This window comes from Physeter macrocephalus, chromosome 13 (genome assembly GCF_002837175.3).
Source record: "Physeter macrocephalus isolate SW-GA chromosome 13, ASM283717v5, whole genome shotgun sequence".
NCBI classification, from domain to species: Eukaryota; Metazoa; Chordata; class Mammalia; order Artiodactyla; family Physeteridae; genus Physeter; species Physeter macrocephalus.
This window is the reverse complement of record NC_041226.1, coordinates 19,053,770-19,070,344: the sequence shown is the minus strand read 5'-3', so window position 1 is coordinate 19,070,344 and position 16,575 is coordinate 19,053,770. Positions and strand designations below refer to the sequence as shown.

Sequence of the window (16,575 nt, the reverse complement as noted above, 5' to 3'; positions counted from 1 at the left end):
TCTATTTTATACATATTAGTGTATATAGAGACGTGGATGGATCCCTTTTTGCTGTTAATGCTGTCCCTTTTGAAGACAAGCAATTCTCACATAAATCATTTGACTGAGCCTAGCTGTCTCTCATCACTTTGTTCGTTAAGCCAGTATCATTAGGTATCAAACATTAATTATTTTATGTCTTTGTGTTCTCATCATAGGTTATTGCTTATAACTCAGAAGGTAAAAGTAATCCAAGTGAAGTAGTTGAATTTGCTACATGCCCTGATAAACCAGGAGTACCTGTAAAGCCCTCAGTTAAAGGAAAGATACATTCACATAGTTTTAAAATAACTTGGGGTAAGATATTATGCATACTTGTATATCATTACTTTTATATTTGATTTAAATGATTTGAATATTTAGATCATTAGATCATTTTTAAGATACTTGAATAAATTTGTTAGCTCAAGTAAGTTCAGTAAGAAATGTGAGACTCATTTACTGTTTGAGGATGGCTTTGTAGTCACACATACTAAGTTCAGATTTGATGGAGGAAGAACTTGGGGTCCACTGTAGAACTTTGAGCAGGGGCAGCAATGTGTGAAATGAAAGATTACTGAACTAGTAGCTACAGTTTCTTGTCTCATCCTGGTTTTCACGAGAAATTAAAAATCACTTATTCATTTAAAACAAAAATTAATTGAGCACCTGCTTATGTAGTACCTTATGCAAAAACGAGAGTAAATGAGATGCTGGAGTTAACTTTTTTAAAAAATCATTGCAGGTGATTCTTTTTTCTTTTAGAGCAATCCTGGGTTTGGTATTCTGTCTATTATGAGTTTATGTGATTTTTTAAATTGTATATAATCTGCCTAATAACACTTTTGCTTCTTTGGATAGACCCACCAAAAGACAATGGAGGGGCAGCCATCAATAAATATGTAGTAGAGATGGCAGAAGGTTCTAATGGTAAGAATATCTATTAAAAATTGATAGATTTATACCAGTCTACCTTTACTCTTCATGATTTTAAATTTTGTATAATCTCTTTTTTTTCTCTTGATTTTTTCCTGTTTGTAGCATTTAAGATTTTGTCTATTATGACCCACTTTAAGTTGTAATCTCCAGAAATAACAGTGACTCAAATGCAAGACTGCTGTATAGCTATATTATTTTCTTATTTTTTTCCCTCCTTTGTTTGCATTGCTCAGTTCCAGTATACCTAAAGCCTTCTGAAGGTCAGCTTACTCAGATTTATACCCACATGTATCAGAAAAACCATCTTCTAAAATTTAACTTACATTATACTAGTTTTTTTTTTTTTTAACATCTTTATTGGAGTATAACTGTTTTACAATAGTGTGTTAGTTTCTCCTTTACAACAAAGTGAATCAGTTATACATATACATATGTTCCCATATCTCTTCCCTCTTGTGTCTCCCTCCCTCCCACCCTCCCTATCCCACCCCTCTTGGTGGTCACAAAGCACAGAGGTGATCTCCCTGTGCTATGCGGCAGCTTCCCACTAGCTCTCTATTTTACATTTGGTAGTGTATATATGTCCCTGCCACTCTCTCACTTCGTCACAGCTTACCCTTCCCCCTCCCCATGTCCTCAAGTCCATGCTCTAGTAGGTCTGTGTTTTATTCCCGTCCTACCACTAATCTCTTCATGGCATTTTTTTTTCTTAGATTCCATATATATGTGTTAGCATACGGTATTTGTTTTTCTCCTTCTGACTTACTTCACTCTGTATGACAGACTCCAGGTCTATCCACCTCATTACAAATAACTCAGTTTCATTTCTTTTTATGGCTGAGTAATATTCCATTGTATATATTATACTAGTTTTAGTAATAAATTCTTTGCCTAGTAAACTTTATTCTTGAATCACACATTTAACAATCTTTATTTCTATCAAATGGCCTATTTCCTTGCAAAAAATAAGGATGTCTTTTAATTAAGACTAAACTTCCTATGGTATTGGTTCTTTCTATTCTTTGTGTGTTATAATGTTATTACTGGCCCAGTAAACACATTTAAAATGTTTAATTAAAAGTAAATTATCAATCTAAGCCAAAGTCTGTACAGAGTTACAGAGCTATTTCACTTCAACAAAGCCATGCAAATTTGTCTAGGAAGCTGCACACATAAAGAAAATTAGATCATTTCCGGGAAACTCAAAACAGGCTTGAATTGTTTCTGACAAATTACATAAACACTTACTTAGTGAAGCTAAGATACCTGCTGTGTCCATGATACCAAAATGTTAAACATTACCTGGTAGCTGATTGAACATAATTCTTCACCTTACAGGAAACAAGTGGGATATGATATACAGTGGAGCTACTAGGGAACATCTTTGCGATCGACTGAATCCAGGCTGTTTATATCGTTTTCGAGTTTACTGCATCAGTGATGGAGGACAGAGTGCGGTAATACTTACATGCAGATTTTTTTTTTTTCCAAGTTTGGTCAAATGAGATGAGATAATCAGATGCCACCTCAAATATTGAAATAAATCATAAATGTATAACCGAGGTGGTTAAATTTATAGTCACCAGACTATTCTAATACATATAGTACTTAGCTTATGGTCAAAATTCAGTGAATATCTATTGTCTTGTTGCCGTTTAGCTTTGGAAGAATAAATATATGAAAACATTGCAGACAATTTTATAAAGGTAAATTTTAGGATGATGCTCAATAACCCTACCTAACGAAAATAGAAACAAAACAATTGTAGGCTTATTTAGTGCACCGTAAATTATGTGTATCAGGACAAACCATAAAATACCATTTACTGTTTAAATACAAATTCTAAATATCCACTTATTTCAGAAAAGTTTGGCAATTATTTCAATTAGAGACTCCAAAACCAAAATGGACTTATATGCGCCATTGATTATATATGAGACATTTGTAATGTTCTGGAGAAGTATGTTATTTAATAGAAGTGATTTTTTTGTTTTTTAATGAACTCAGCCAAGAATGAAATGTTTCTTGGAGCATTCATAATTGTTATTATTTTTCAAATGGGATTTAATGCAATGAAAGTAGGTATTTTTAATGAATTATAAGCATTTTGTTGAAAATGAGAGTACTGTGAAACTGAGTTGCAAGTCCTGCCCAACAGGCTTTAGATCCAATTGCTTCATTTTCTTTAATAAGAAAATCTTCCTACATTTTTTAAAAAAGCACACCCCCACTCCCCTCCCCCCCACCAAAAAAAACACCTATCTTTCTAATATAGCATCTATAGTATTCTTATATGAATGCCTTTCTGAATAAGGTGATGACCAAATATTTTATTTATGTTTGGAAAAAGTTTAATTGTAAACCTTAATACAGTGCAGATAACGAATATGGCACTGAGTTTGTGTCAGTGTTTTTAAGAGAAAGTTTTTTAAAGTAAAACTAAAAGATTTTTTTTAATAGCATAGAAATTAAAAGTAATACCAAATACCTGGAAAGATGCCAAATACTTGGGAAAACTTACCTGATTTTTAAATTATTTTTAGGGTGAAAGAAAGAAGAAAAGATTTTTTTTTTAATAATAAATGTTTAGGTTAAAAATACAGTCAAGTGGACAAAATAGTCTAAACCTCCTGAAAACACAGCAGACAGCATTTACAGAATGTTAAAACATCCTTCTTTAGAAGAGGTTTGTAGAGCCATTTGGACATGATCAAAAATAATGTCCATTAGGTTATATGGAGGGTTTTTTTTGTTGTTTTTTTTAATTATGGAAAGAAGAGAGTTTTGGGGGGGGTTTTGGGGGGGTTTTTTTCTGGTAACTTTCTTTGTTTCTAATAGTCACATAATACATGTCTTTATTTGCCTGTATAAAATTTGAGTTTTAATGATTTAATTGGGTTTGATTTTATTCAGAACTTTATTCCTTTTCTGTTGATAGTCAAATACAGTTTCAAATTATTGGTGCAATCTTTGTGTTTGTCTTATTTTCCTCTAACAAAAGCAGTCTGATTATTTGGCTTGGGGCATTTTTGTTTTGTTTTTGCTTTTGTTTTGGCAGGTATCTGAATCTTTACTTGTGCAGACTCCAGCTGTGCCTCCTGGCCCATGCCTCCCTCCCAGATTACAGGGTAGACCCAAAGCAAAAGAAATACAGTTACGATGGGGTAATTTTCATTTTGGTAATAAATTATAATTAAGTTAGTATTAAATATATTCCTCTTGTTAAATTGCATGAATCTTTCCACCTTTAGGACCCCCTTTGGTCAATGGTGGATCACCCATTTCTTGCTATGGTGTGGAAATGTCTCCTGTAGAAAGAGATGAACCCAGAGAAGTTTACCAAGGTTCTGAAGTGGAATGTACAGTGAGCAGCCTTCTTCCTGGAAAGACTTACAGCTTCAGACTGCGTGCAGCTAACAAAATGGGGGTAGGAAGACTGAGCTGACTGAATTATAATCGCAGTGGTATTTCATACAACATACATCATTGTACCTATTATTTGACCATTTTGCTTTCAACATGCGACTCCAAATTTTACAATTTTTAATAAGCCTCTGTTGATAAATAAGAGAGAAGTCAATGTATACCATAACTTAATTGTTATAGAATCTCAGTATTTTCAAACCCCACTTACAATATGTGACACTTTGGACTTTAGCTGAGCTAAGGCTTGCCTTTTTCAGGCAGTGCTAATAGGGTTTACTTTGTAAAAAGAGTAGAAACATGATCATAAGATGAAATACTTATTAAGTGTTTTGAGGCTGGTTAAATGAAGCATTTACTTTCAGTTTGCAACTAGTTGTGATTCATTTTTTGCCTAAAGGAGAAAACTTACATTCTAAGCATTCTGGTTTTGTGTGGGTTTTTTAAAAAAATATATTATCTGTGTACAACTCCATAAAATGGACAAAACAGGTGATATCTCCATTTTACTGCTGAGGAAGCTGGGGCTCAGAAAAGCTAATACCTGCCCCAGCAGTCACACAGACGAAGAAGTGGTGGAGGCCAGCCACTTCCTCAGACCCCAGAGCCCAGCGCCCTTTCCACTCAACTGTGACACCTCCCGTCCCTCTGAATTAAAAATTCTCTAAGGACAAAGCAGTGATTTCTTACTTCAACTGAGTTAGCACTGTGTTTCTGTAAACTACAGAATAATTAAAATTTCATAAAGTTAAACTGACAAGTCTCTCCCCATTATTTCAGATTTTAGTAAACTGTGCTGTGTTTTATATCTCATTCTCCAACTGAGTTCATTAAACTTACTTTTAAATTTCTTACATGTCAGTTTTATATACTTTGTTGGTATTCCTTGCGTACGTCATTCCTTCCTTTCTGAAGTCTTGATCTTGTCAGCCCCTCAAGGCTGCAGTACACTGGGATTAACATCTTTAGTGCTAGTGTCTTTAACCTATATTTTCAGGTTTGTGATAACCTGTCAAAATCATCTTAAGTAAATATTTGTTCTCTGTATTTCCAGAGAATTTAATTTTTACATCCTACTAAAGCTATTCTAAATTTTAAGATATAATTTATGCCTATCACCTCTCATGCCTTTAACTGGTATCCATTTCTTCACTCTTCACAGAATTTCTTCTTATTTATTTGACCAACCCAATTGCTGAATGCCCCGCCCTTTTTACAAAAACCAATTCATGAAGTAATAAGGGGCAAGAGAAGAAACTACAGTAAATGACATTTTAAAATACCCCATATATATACTTCCATGATCATTAATTAAATCTTTACTTTCTGTGATTTCTTTTAGAATTTTATTATGTCCAATTAGTCTTAAAGGAAAGGGATGATGAATTTGATTTTTTGTGAATATTTATGGAGAGCTGTGCAGTTGGTAGGTGAAAAATGAAAACACTGGTTACTATTTGTTTTTCTAGTTTGGACCATTTTCAGAAAAATGTGATATTACTACAGCCCCTGGACCACCAGATCAGTGCAAGCCCCCTCAAGTTACATGGAGATCTGCGACTTGTGCACAAGTGAATTGGGAGGTATTGTAATTTCCTTGACTTATATTTAAGTGATTAAAACAGTTTATATAAAAGAATAAAGATACTGTGCATTTCATCTCCATAAATTATACAAAGAGTAGGCCTTAAATTCACTTGGTAAAAAGTGAATTCTTTTTTCTCTGAAGCATTTAAATAAGGTATATTTACATTACAAGTATTTAGATTCTTGTTCGTGATGTGCTTTGTATTTTATCAAAGGCTTTGTCTCGGTACTGAGATATTTAGCCACGGTGAGCTTAATGTTCAGAACAAACATTCATAGGAATTAGTAGAATACTATTTCTCTTATGTTTATTATCTCTAGTATATTTATTGCATATAGTAATAATCAATGATGATAATTTCATTTTCCTTTGAGATTTAACAAAGAAAATGTCCTTGTATGATTTAACATTTATATTACTTAATAGAATTGTTTTGAAGTATACTTACATTAAAATACTCTTTCTAAAGTGATTCTGTCATATTTCTACTTCTAATTGAAAACAAAGTTATACTTTTTGACTGATCTTAAATTCAGGTGGCCTTAATGAATAAAAATATAATATCGAACAGTTTAAATTCTGTTAAACATTTTTTTAAAATCCAAAAACAATTCAGTTTTTTATATGCTCAGGTAAAGAACATTTTTGCCCAAAAGCTATTTAATCATGTCAGGACTTAAGACCTTTATCCTTTTCTTAATTTAAAGGTCCCTTTGAGTAATGGAACTGATGTCACTGAATATCGCTTGGAGTGGGGAGGAGTTGAAGGAAGTATGCAGATATGTTACTGTGGGCCCGGTCTCAGTTATGAATTAAAAGGACTTTCACCAGCAACTACCTATTATTGCAGAGTCCAGGTAAAGGCGGTCAGGGCCTTGTCACTTACTCTATCCAGAGTTTTGCGTCTTGTGAGCATTTTCATGATCGCGTCTTTACCTTTTGGGCTCTGTTAATTTGTAGGCTCTGAGTATTGTGGGTGCAGGCCCTTTCAGTGAAGTAGTAGCCTGTGTGACTCCACCATCAGTTCCTGGTATTGTGACTTGTCTTCAAGAAGTAAGTGATGATGATATAGAAAATCCCAATTATTCACCGTCTACATGCCTTGCAGTAAGCTGGGAAAAGCCTTGTGATCATGGTTCAGAAATCCTTGCCTACAGCATAGACTTTGGAGATAAACAGCCCTTGACTGTGGGAAAGGTTACAAGCTACATTCTAGACAATTTGCAACCAGATACAACATACAGGTACACAGTAAAAACTATGCTAATTTTTGCCTAGACCAGAGAGACACTTTAATTGAATAATCATAAACTAAACTTTTTCTTTTTCTTTTTTTCTTTTTTTTTTTTTTACTATGGCACTTAGAATACGAATTCAAGCCTTGAATAGCCTTGGAGCTGGTCCTTTCAGCCACATGATAAAATTAAAAACTAAACCCCTCCCTCCTGATCCACCTCGTCTGGAATGTGTTGCCTTCAGCCACCAGAACCTTAAACTGAAGTGGGGAGAAGGAACCCCAAAGACATTGTCGACAGATTCTGTTCAGTACCACCTTCAGATGGAGGATAAGAATGGAAGGTAGGTGTTTCTAATTGCTTCTTTATATAGTTTCTCAGATCTTAAGTACATAAATTTTTTTAACAATAGAAATAAATTTTTAAAAAACAGAAGTCTCATAAGAAATAATTTTTAAGTATGCCATTTTTGAAACAGAACACATAATGAAGATTTTCTGTTTATAATTGTGAGGGTGATGCAAGAGAGAAAAAATTAGGGGAACTATTATTTGGCTCTCATCTCTAACCCATTTTCTCTCTTCAAGCTAGTAAAAGAAATGTAATCTGTGCTGCAAAATAATCTCTTCAGTGCTTATTTCCATCAAGAGGCAGTTTTTACAGTAAATCATTGATTGGCTTAAGGCCTTTGAGATCTTTGAAGGCAGGGATTATATCTCACCCTCCTCCACACCCTCACAGGGCCTGCACACTAAGTGAATGCAGTAGTTTACTTCCTCACCATCAGATCTTACACTCTCTGAATAAATAGTCCAGTCCCCTGGCTACTCAGGTTCTTCTCTGTGCTACCATCCTTTACAGTCTCGTTACATCTATGCCATATTTTACCCCACTAAATCATGCATTTGAATTTATAGTGTTACTCAAAATAATTGTGGTGTAAATTATTCAAATTCCAATCTGGGGTAATTTATTGATATTATATCCAAAATAAACAATGCCATATATCTTTCACAGCTGTTACTCTAATCTTTTAAGAATTTGGTTTTTTTTGTTGGTTTTTCTTTTTTGTTTGCTTTTTCACTCAATTTATTAGAAATAATTTGTATGTCTGATAGATTCTGAGTACCAGGGACAGTATTTCCCAAGATTACTTTGTTTTTTGTGTTGGGTTTGTATCTTAGCCAAATATTCAATAATGGAATATTCAAGGTACTTGTATATAAGTACTCTCTACCAGAAGTACTTACACATTTAAAATAGCATACAGAATTAAACATACTGTATCAACAGTAAGAGCATTACACAGAGCAAATAGTATTGATCATTTCCTGAAATCCGTGCCTCTGAATGTTCGCCTTTGTTCTTGGCAGAATTTTATTCTTGGCAGAATTTTATGTACTGTTTGTAGCCTTATCTCTAGAAGGAAATTCTTTGCCTTGCCACAGGTTTTTGGTATAGCCATTGATATTTAATATATGTTGTTACTGTTAGGTTAATTAATTCTTTAAGTTATTTTTATCCCCTTTCTAGCATTTACATTTGGGGTAGTGCAAGAACATTTACTGGAAACAGGTTTAATTGGTGTTTGGTTGAAAGATAATAGAACAAAGATTCTATTAAGTATAGATTATATTAGTTTATATTCTTATCTTAGAACTTTAGCCATAATTAATATTTAGCTAGCATCTAGAGAATTGTTGTAGGGTATGGGGTATGGTTTATGGTCTTTGGCTGTGGAAAATAAATAAATTAACGTTTTATGATATTGTAAATTTACCATATAAACTTAATGCATTAAATCAATTTAATATCTTTAGTTACTTTCTTTTGACTTTTCACAACTCTTTACACTCGCTGTGGGATCATGTCAGAATGCTACCTCAGCTGTTCCCTGACCACAGGTTTTATCATCGTTCAGCATTTTTCGACAGTGGTTTTGCCACTGGTTGTTTTCCTATCATTTAAAAAAAAAAAAAAAAATTGGAGATTCAAAAGGCAAGGCTTATGTAATTACTGCTTCTTGGAAATACTAAAGATCATTAAATATTTCTTCATTTTTAATCTAACTACAGTTTTCAGACTGTTAGAACTATATGAGTATTCATTATTCATTCCTCAGTTTCCGAAAATTTTTTAAATAGCCAGTCAAAAATTTGGGGAACATTCAGCATACGGATAACATATATGATGTTAAACTTTCCATTGAACAGTTCAAGTGGATAATTTATGGGAAATTGTATATCTCATACTGTTATGTAAATCTTAAGAAAACCTCACCAAATCAATTAAAATTATGCCTGGGAAAGGGAATTCTCTTTTTTATGTGACAAATTGTATGCCTATGACTCTAGTTAGAAATAATTTATAATGAAAATTGTGATGTACTGAGTATCCTTTAAAATGTAAACATTAAAAAACAGCAGTCAGAAACAAAGCTTATACCAGAAGCCTGAAGAGAAAAATTTAGCAATAAATTTTCAGGAAACCATGTCAAATTGGGAAATTTACTAATTCTGTGATTTTCATTATCTGCTGAAAAAACACAGATTTATCGTGTGACAGTGTGACAAACCATTCCTGGCATTAAATTCTAGGAGTAACTTACTACTCCTAAAGAATGTCCGAACTGTATTTTTTTTAGTGGTTTTTAAACGTTTTTCATAAGGTAGTCAAGGTTTATTTTTCATAGGAGTCATTTCCATTTTAGGTTTATATCCCTGTACAGAGGTCCATGCCATACATACAAAGTACAAAGACTTAATGAGTCGACATCTTATAAATTCTGTATTCAAGCTTGTAATGAAGCGGGGGAAGGTCCTCTTTCCCAAGAATATATTTTCACTACTCCAAAATCTGTCCCAGCTGCCCTGAAAGGTAAGTTATAATCCTCAGGTAATAAATTAAATAATTCTGTATTCAAGCTTGTAATGAAGCGGGGGAAGGTCCTCTTTCCCAAGAATATATTTTCACTACTCCAAAATCTGTCCCAGCTGCCCTGAAAGGTAAGTTATAATCCTCAGGTTATTTTCTTTAATAATAAATTAAATGCACTTTTCATAAAGTACTTTTGTACTATTAAAATTTATCATCCAGGATGTGTCCAACATTTAAAATTATAAGAAGGAAATTAGATAAGCCTACCTACTGGGACTTTCACTTAATAATAAAAGCTATTTTATCTGGCATATTGATAATCAGACAAGTGCTGGTTTTTGTCACTGATCTTTTTAATAAATGTAAAAGTACTAAATTGAATAGGTAGGCTAGTTTTCTAATAGGGTCGTTTGCTGTTTCCACTATTGTTACTTAAAGAAAAAAATCACAATTCTGGTTGTTTTGAGTCATTGCTGTTCTCATTCGTTTGGATTTCAGGGAGAGAGCCAGGTCATCTGTTTAGCAAAACATAAATAAATACTTAGTTAACTTGAATTTTTAAATCAAATTTACATACACGCACATTTGTGTATATATTATATATTTAAAATTAATTTCAGCAGGGTTCTTACTTTAAAATGACCCTGGAAAGTAAAAAATACTAAAATTCCTCACCCTCTGGGGACAAATCACAAAGATTTCTAGTACAGTGTCCTGGATCATGTACTTGAACGTATCATTTGTTAAGCAGATCCATAGTTAGCAAGACTGTTCTTTGAATAGTCTTTCTAATAATGCTGATGGATTTCACTGAGTTATTTTTCTGTTCCCTCATCTGGTTTAGTGTCTCTTTACCTAAGAAGATTGCTGATTTTAACACCTTTGTACCCCACTATTGAGTGAGGCAGTCATATATGTGGTCAGGCAGCTAGGTGTATTTTTCAACTCATTCTCTTAGATTTCTTAAATTATAATATTTCATGTTGTAGTTATGCTCTTTGAAGTACCATAAAAGATGTTGTAGAACTGCCATTGGCTTTTTTTAGCTCAGGGAAAATAGTACTTATCTTTACAGATCTTTTAATCAGTCTGGCCATTGGAGTGCTTGTAGATTGTATGGCCTGGATATGATAAGAGTTAGCCATTGACCATTTCTCTGCAAATTTCAAAAATTCACTGATATGTTTGTAACTATGTTTTAAAGTCTGTTGATTTTGATTGAAACAAGTGTCTGTGTGATGTGCCACGTTAAAAATCAAGTAGAGCAGATTTTATTTACATTTGTTCTCTACAGCCCCCAAAATAGAGAAAGTAAATGATCACATTTGTGAAATTACATGGGAGTGTTTACAGCCAATGAAAGGTGATCCAGTTATTTACAGTCTTCAAGTTATGGTGGGAAAAGATTCAGAATTCAAACAGGTATGTGCCAAAATATAATTCTATAGATATACACTTTCACCTTTTTCATTTTTATGTATTTTCAGTGCAGGATTTGACTACCTTTATCTTCCTAATTCAAAAACATTTGTTCAGTGCTTACTATGTTCCAAAGATTAGTAACTACACAGTATATCAGGATTCAAAATCTCTTGGGTGTGAACTGCACTTAGAGTATTCATTCATATTTATTGAACTCTGTGCCAGGCACACAGGATACAAGTGAACAAAAAGTCCTTGCCTCCGTGCAGCTTACATTCTAGTCGAAAAAGAGATTCTAAAAGCAGATAAACACATCAGTATATCATATGTTAGATAGTGATAAGCACAATGGAGAAAAAATAAAACTGGGTAAAAGGATTAGGAAGTACTAGGGTGCGGGACAGCTAGTGCTATTTCATATAGGGCAGTCAGGTGACATTTGAACAGAGACCCAAAGGAAGTGAATATGGGGAGAAGAGTGTTTCAGAAGCAGAAACAGTAGGTGCAAAGGCCCTGAGGCAGGAGCATGCTTGTTAAATTTACTGTACAAGATGAAGGCCACTGTGGCTGGGGTGGCATGAGCAAAGGGAGGAATAATAAATGAAGTCAGGGCTTTAATGGTAGGGGGTCTATGAGCGGGCATGGAGATTGTGTAGGGCATTATAGGTCATACTCTGACTTTTACTCCATGTAAAATGAGAAGCCAGTGGAGGATTTTGACCAGAGTAGGCACATGATCAGACACAAGATCATTGTGACCAGAGTAGTATGAGGACAGATGCAGAGACAACATTGAAGAGGCTTTTACAATGTTAGTAATAGTCATAGTTATAATGCAGTGTTGTAAATATGACAATAGACACAGTTATTATGGAAGCCTAGAGGAAGTATCACCTTCCTGGTAAAATTTCAAAGATAGGTTCCTGGTAAACAGTGAATAGCTGATGAAGTGGGCAGCTGTCAGTGTTCATTATGACTTTTATAAAGAAGTTTTTATGCAACTCAAAAGCCTTATTTCTGTAAGCATTTCATCTGCTTGTTCCTTTTTGCTGTTAACCTTCTTGATTTTGAGGGCTTTTAAGCTGGGTTGTTTTCATTTCAGTTTCTTATCTTGTATTTTCTTTTCTCACTATTAAAAAATCATTCATCTGTTTTATTTCACTCTTGTGCTGTTATAATTATTGATAATAGAATACCTTTCAATAAGGTATAATTTTTTCCTTTCAAGTTTTGCTAAATATGGAAGCATAATTTCTTAACTGAAATTACAAAAGGCCCCAAAGAGTCGGATTAAATTTGGCATGTGATTGTTTTTATTAAGCCATCTGCAAATTGACATGATAATTAGATTTGAATATGAGTTACAGATGAGCAGATTTCCTTCCAAGGAGGAAACAATATTAAAGAAAATGTAATTACATTACATGTTTAAAGGAAAAAGGGACCCCACATTTGAGTAGTATATGAATTTTAATAAACATATCACTACATGAAACAGCAGTGCTAATTCTAATTTAACTTATAAGCTAAATTAACCCTATCACCAATTTTACTTTAGATTGTAAGCATACTGTAAAACTTAAAATACTGATTTCCTTAGAACTTCATCATATATATGCTCATCTAAATCTCTTAAATGTTTATAAAATTTTATGATTTATTGGCAAGTTGTATTCCAAAAGTTTGAAGGTCATTTTTTTAAGAGTTCAATCTCATTCATGGGATTTTAATATTTTACTTAAAATTGACTTGCTATTCAACACACATTAAATACTACATATGAAGAATTTGAGGGGGCTACATTATTAATAAGTTACTGTTCTGATTTCAAGAAAGTTGTTTATTAGACGTTAACAAGCAAGCAGAAATTTTATAATCATGACATTCTATGTAAGCAAACAAATAAAAGGTCATGATAAGATAAAACATACTTTATAAAAAGGAATGATTTTTTTTCCATCTGGACTTTGGAATGTTTTCCAAAAGGATTATCATTAAAGGGAGTCTTTTTGGGGGGCTGATGAGCTTAGGAGGAACCATGAACTCTCAAGTATGACTTGAGTAAGGCTCAAGAATGGAGTGTGTACAGTGGGGGAAAGCGGGGGTATGCTGGTGGGATGAACTGGGAGATTGGGATTTACATATGTACACTAATATGTATAAAATAGATTACTAATAAAAAATAAAGCTAAAAAAAAAGATTGGAGTGTATAGTGGAGGAGGCCAAGTCGTAGTGGGTCTTCATTCTATAGCAGTAGGAACCGTTGATGTTTTTAAAAAGAGGATTATTGTTTATAAGTTGGTGGTTGAGTTTCTAGGCTAGCCTATTAAAACCTGTTTAACCTGTAGTGTTGCTGGGTTTGGGGACCTGGAAGCAAATTAGCCTAGCAGCAGCCAGTACTTACGACACCGCCCCCCCCCCCCGCCCGCCCCGGGCCAAACTTAGAAACATATTGATTTCTTTACATTCTTCCCTTTCTTCATCCCTCTTTGATCAGTCAGTGGCTTTCACCAAACTCTTGCGGCCTTCTTGCTGCTCTGTGCCCTGCTCTGCAGCACCTCCCCGAGGCTTGACCCCGTTCTCTAAAATTACACTCTTCCTCTGACTCTTGCCTCCCTCTCTGACATACATCATAATTCTCATATACGCAGTATAACTGACCTTATTGCCATTAGGAGAAAGACTGTTTCCTTGGGAAAATTCATGTCAAAGTCGAGTGTCTGCTGGCTCTTTAATCCTCCCAGAAGTGTATACATTTTTTAAAGCAAGTGCTTTTAAACCAAAAGCAGCATTTCAAGTGGTATAACAGGGTGAAGTGAAAACACTGGGGGACAGTAGAACCACAGTCAAAGCAGATAAGCCCCATCTGGGAGTCTGTACCTAGGAGAGTTCTTGTGTCCAAGCTCATTGATGTTACCAGTACCAGAAAAATTAATTCAAATTGGCTTATAGGGGCTTCCCCAGTGGCACAGTGGTTAAGAATCCGCCTGCCAATGCAGGGGACATGGGTTCCATCCCTGCTCCAGGAAGATCCCACATGCCACAGAGCAACTAAGCCCGTGCGCCACAACTACTGAGCCTGCGCTCTAGAGTCGGTGAGCCACAACTGCTGAGCCCACGTGTCACAACTAATGAAGCCCGCGCGCCTAGAGCCCGTGCTCCACAACAAGAGAAGCCACTGCGATGAGAGGCCTGCACACTGCAAGAAAGAGTAGCCCCCACTCGCTGCAACTACAAAAAGAAAGCCCACGTGCAGCAACAAAGGCCCAATGCAGCCAAAAATAACTTAATTAATTAATTTTTTAAAAAATTTCAAATTGGCTTATAAAGTATAAATCCTCTTAGGGAGAAGCCTGTAGGTAGGCAAGTTGATCGAGGAGCTTAATGAAGTCATCAGGGACATAGTTTCTCTCAGTGTTCAGTGCCTGCCATGGGGAACTTACACTTCCTTATTCACATGCAGGGAAAAGATAGCACTTGGGTTACAAAGCCATCCCTGAAGCAGTGACTGTGCCAGGGCTTAAGCCAGCCAGGGCCCACCTCTGGAGTTAAGCCTCAGCCAGCTTCTCCTACTACATGGGCTGTACTTTGGATACCCCATCCAAAATTAGGGTATTGTTGGCAGTGTAGGAGAACGGTTGCTGGGACAGTGGCCTGTTGGATTCTAAACAATTTCTTCCTTTCTTAAACTTCTGAACTTGAGATTCTCAAAAATAGTTGTTCCTCAGAGTGGCCTGCAGACCAAATAAACCTGAATGTCTAGGAGTGGAACCCACAATTCTGTTTTTCTTTCGCTGGTTTTGTTTCTTTGTTTTTAAGTTCCAAGTGGTGCTTAAGCACAGTAAATTTAAGAATTTAAGAATTGCTCTAGAGGTAGCCTCATCCACCAGAGGACATACAGCAGAAGCAAGAAGAACTACAATCCTGCAGAGCCTATGGAACAAAAACCACATTCACAAAAACACAGAGGAGATGAAAAGGCAGAGGGCTATGTACCAGATGAAGGAACATGATAAAACCCCAGTAAAACAACTAAATGAAATGGAGATAGGCAACCTTCCAGAAAAAGAATTCAGAATAATGATAGTGAAGATGATCCAAGACCTCAGAAAAAGAATGGAGGCAAAGGTCGAGAAGATGCAAGAAATGTTTAACAAAGATCTAGAAGAATTAGAACAAACAAAGAGGTGAACAACACAATAACTGAAATGAAAAATACACTAGAAGGAATCAGTAGCAGAATAACTGAGGCAGAAGAACAGATAAGTGACCTGGAAGACAGAATGGTGGAATTCACTGCCGCAGAGCTGAATAAAGAAAAAAAAATGAAAAGAAACGAAGACAGCCTAAGAGACCTCTGGGACAACATTAAACGCAACTACATTCGCATTATAGGGGTCCCAGAAGAAGAAGAAGAGAGAGAAAGGACCCAAGAAAATATGTGACGAGACTATAGTAAAAAAATTCCCTAACATGGGAAAGAAAATAGCCACCCAAGTCCAGGAATCGCAGCAAGTCCCATACAGGATAAACCCAAGGAGAAACATGCCGAGACACATAGTAATCAAATTGGCAAAAATTAAAGACAAAGAAAAATTACCGAAAGCAGCAAAGGAAAAACAACAAAAAAGAAGAAAAGGACCTACAAAAACAAACCCAAAACAATTAAGAAAATGGTAGTAGGAACATACATATCGATAATCACCTTAAACTTGAATGGATTAAATGCTCCAACCAGAAGACACAGGCTTGCTGAATGGATATAGAAACAAGACCCATATATATGCTGTCTACAAGAGACCCACTTCAGACCTAGGGACATATTCACACTGAAAGTGAGGGGATGGAAAAAGATATTCCATGCAAATGGAAATCAAAAGAAAGCTGGAGTAGTAATACTCATATCAGATAAAATAGACTTTAAAATAAAGAATGTTATCAGAGACAAGGAAGGACACTACATAATGATCAATGGATCAATCCAAGGAGAAGATATAACAATTATAAATATATATGCACCCAAGATAGGAGCACCTCAATACATAAGGCAACTGCTAACAGCTATGAAAGAG

At 35.0% G+C, this 16,575-nt stretch overlaps 1 protein-coding gene across 5 annotated transcripts in view; it reads left to right on the top strand.

The window, feature by feature from the left end:
- Positions 1–16,575, top strand: part of FNDC3A (fibronectin type III domain containing 3A) — a 199,105-nt gene that overhangs the window by 174,310 nt on the left and 8,220 nt on the right. For 4 of the 5 annotated variants that reach the window (XM_007105284.4, XM_055089637.1, XM_007105283.4 and 1 more), the window contains 10 exons: positions 198–336; positions 880–948; positions 2,296–2,414; positions 4,016–4,121; positions 4,209–4,384; positions 5,850–5,963; positions 6,676–6,825; positions 6,929–7,212; positions 7,334–7,546; positions 9,914–10,106. In XM_007105284.4, the coding sequence (XP_007105346.2) occupies positions 198–336; positions 880–948; positions 2,296–2,414; positions 4,016–4,121; positions 4,209–4,384; positions 5,850–5,963; positions 6,676–6,825; positions 6,929–7,212; positions 7,334–7,546; positions 9,914–10,091 (1,548 nt within the window). In that variant the 3' untranslated portion in view covers positions 10,092–10,106. Of the gene's footprint in view, positions 1–197; positions 337–879; positions 949–2,295; positions 2,415–4,015; positions 4,122–4,208; positions 4,385–5,849; positions 5,964–6,675; positions 6,826–6,928; positions 7,213–7,333; positions 7,547–9,913; positions 10,107–11,374; positions 11,503–16,575 lie in introns of those variants that run through there. The other variant, XM_024126029.3, reaches the window with a different exon arrangement.